Source organism: Oculina patagonica, chromosome 8 (assembly GCF_052425735.1).
Source record: "Oculina patagonica isolate OP01 chromosome 8, crgOcupat, whole genome shotgun sequence".
Lineage (NCBI taxonomy): Eukaryota > Metazoa > Cnidaria > Anthozoa > Scleractinia > Oculinidae > Oculina > Oculina patagonica.
The window spans coordinates 5,419,843-5,422,487 of NC_135765.1; the positions used below are offsets into that span (position 1 = coordinate 5,419,843).

General features: G+C 35.1%; 1 protein-coding gene across 1 annotated transcript in view; it reads right to left on the minus strand.

The window, feature by feature from the left end:
* The window catches only part of LOC144663447 (uncharacterized), a 9,798-nt gene extending 7,491 nt beyond the window's left edge, over positions 1-2,307 (minus strand). The window contains exons 1-2 of the mRNA XM_078524402.1: positions 2,155-2,307; positions 57-83 (exon numbers count right to left, since the gene is read on the minus strand). Of these exons, the coding sequence (XP_078380528.1) occupies positions 57-83; positions 2,155-2,206 (79 nt within the window). The 5' untranslated portion in view covers positions 2,207-2,307. The remainder of the gene's footprint in view (positions 1-56; positions 84-2,154) is intronic.
* Positions 2,308-2,645: the final 338 nt, after the last annotated feature.

The window sequence follows — 2,645 nt, forward strand, 5'->3', positions numbered from 1 at the left end:
GCTAGGAAACGTGTATAGTCAAACCAAGAAACGCGTAGTACAGCTACCTGACTTACCTATTTCGACGGTTCCTTGGCTGCTCACTGTGGACGGAGAAAATAATAAATAAACCTTTAATCACTGATTTTTCTTTAAAAAAACCTTTTTAACCATTAATTTTTGGTGGTATGATGCTAGATGTCCATAAACTTTCTTGGAAAAGGCACTTTTTCCCCTTGGAGCTTGGTTGTGATGCACACTACTTGTTAAAATGTACCATATTTTACTTCTGCCTTTTCATTATGAATATCGCTACCTTTATCTCTTTACATCCTTTCTTCTGACCCGGAAATGGTACGGTCTTAATCAATGCTAGTAATAAAGTAACTCTGTCAATATGGACTTTGAGCATGGCGAAATAAAGGCATACACATACATGACTTTTGACGCCCAAAAAGATTGACAGGGAATGTAAAAACAAGAAAATCACTGGATAAACTGTGATTTAATTTGCGATATGAATTTAGCAGGAAGAAAGATTTGCCACAGTTTAATACGAAAACCTCGAATTCTATGAATTAATGACTTAGAAGCAATCGACAATGCAAAAACTGAACCAATTTTAACTCTGATGAAGGTAGCAGAGAGTTACCGAAAATTCAGTTTTATACGTTTTTACCATCATTTTTAGATCAGATACAAACCAAAATTTTTATAATGTGGAAATACTTTTATTTTATTTTTTCAACTTTGGTCCAGAGGAAAAAATAAGGTATCAAGTCCCCATTCAAGAAAACAAAGGAAAATAATCAAAAACTGCAGAAAATGCGATTCCCGATTTGATTAAAACATCTAAAAGAAAATTACAGTTTACATAACGTATTTACACTATAAAGCAAAAACGATTCCTTATTGCAAGAGGGCTGCGGTTTTACGAAAAGCCCAATCGTCAATCTTGGGAGAATTTTAATTTACTTTAAAAAAAGCAAGCGTTTTTGCTCCAAGCAAGTGACTTTGTATCCAAAATTAACGGTTGGAAATTTACCAATGCCAATAATACAAAGAATTGTGGAGAGAGGATTAATAAATCACTTAGTTGAAAAAGAATGAAATTAAACCCATTCCATTTGAAAAAGAAATCATTTGAATAGTGCGTGGTTTCAAGTCTTTCTCACAAATGGTTAACCAATTTTCTAAAGATACGGACGTTTTAAAAATGATGAAGAATGGCAGATCTTGTGATTGCAATGCAATGGAGTTTATTTAGCTGCAAACTGACAACGATATTTTACACCCTTTGTAAGCCCAGCGTTAAACGAACAAAGTCCCACATGAGATTACTCCCGAATAAACTGACAATCAATCACGGGTATTGTCCAATTATGTTTTTTGTTTCGCCAACATATTGAAAAGTTGCACTAATGTGTAACACATTTGTTCAGATGTTCCATACAGGTTCAAAATCCGCAGAAACGTTTATAAATTAGACGGTTTTACCTTGGCATAAAGAGGCTATTGTTTCATACTATCAAGTCCCAAATTAGATGCCCCAGAAGAAACTGACCATGCATCAATCACGAGTATTGTTCATTCATGTTTTTTTTTTTTTTGTTTCGCTTATGTATAGAAAAACCGCACGTATTGTGTAAGAAATTTGTTCAGATGGTGCAAACAGCTTCAAAATCCGCAGAAACGTCTATAAATTAGACAGTTTTACCTTGGCATAAAGAAGCTATCGTTTCATACTATCAATATTTGCTACAAAAATAAAAGTATTTTGTTTGTTGCTTGACACATTGAGTTCAGTTTAAAGTTAGAAATTCACACATTTCCCACGGCATTGGACAGGAACATGTTGTTAAATTTAGCGACAGTTTTTCTAGGGAAAAAAAGGGTTTAACTGAGCACATTAAGGAAATTTGATTTCTTCAGTAATTAAGAAAACGGAACTCCACTTCTACTCGACACGATAACTTTGATTTCCATTTTTGCAATGACTGCGTGGTGGTTTCGTTGAGAAACTGTTGAATTGTATCCAGTTGTTGGTCGTGTGAGTGGCTCCGTTTTGAGGAAGGCAAAACTTTCTGACTATAAAACATGTAGCGAACCACTGATGAAGTTGAAGCCAAATAGGGGATTGTAATTTAGCAGTTAAGTTACAAATGACTCCATTACCTGTAAAAGTGACAACTGCAAGCAAAACGCGAAAACTCCAAGGCACATTCATGGTACTGAGTGACTTCACGAGTTCGCCCAGCCTGAAAGAGTGTGTGTTCTTGGAAGCGCGATGTTCTACTTTACTTTAGTGTGAAGGGCAGCTGAAACTAGTCCGTTTAAATTGTGTTTGCTCTTTTTCTGACAAAGTGACAGTCAAAACGAATAAATGAGGCAAATTTCCGGTCAAGTTTCCGTTTAACAGGGGTTGATTACACTCGCTAGTGTTCATTGTTTGTTCTGTTAAAGAGCTTAAATTATGTGATATCCAAGCAACCAGAAATGTCCTCAAACAATTCTAAGAGATTTACGTAATGCAATTATTTCTCAAGACAAAGCAAAGTGTTTTCATATTACTCTATTTTGATGAGTTTAACTCTGTGTAGTTGCCGATAAATCGGATCAAAAATTCTCGCCGATAGAAACAAAACTCCTTTGATAATTCGATTCCA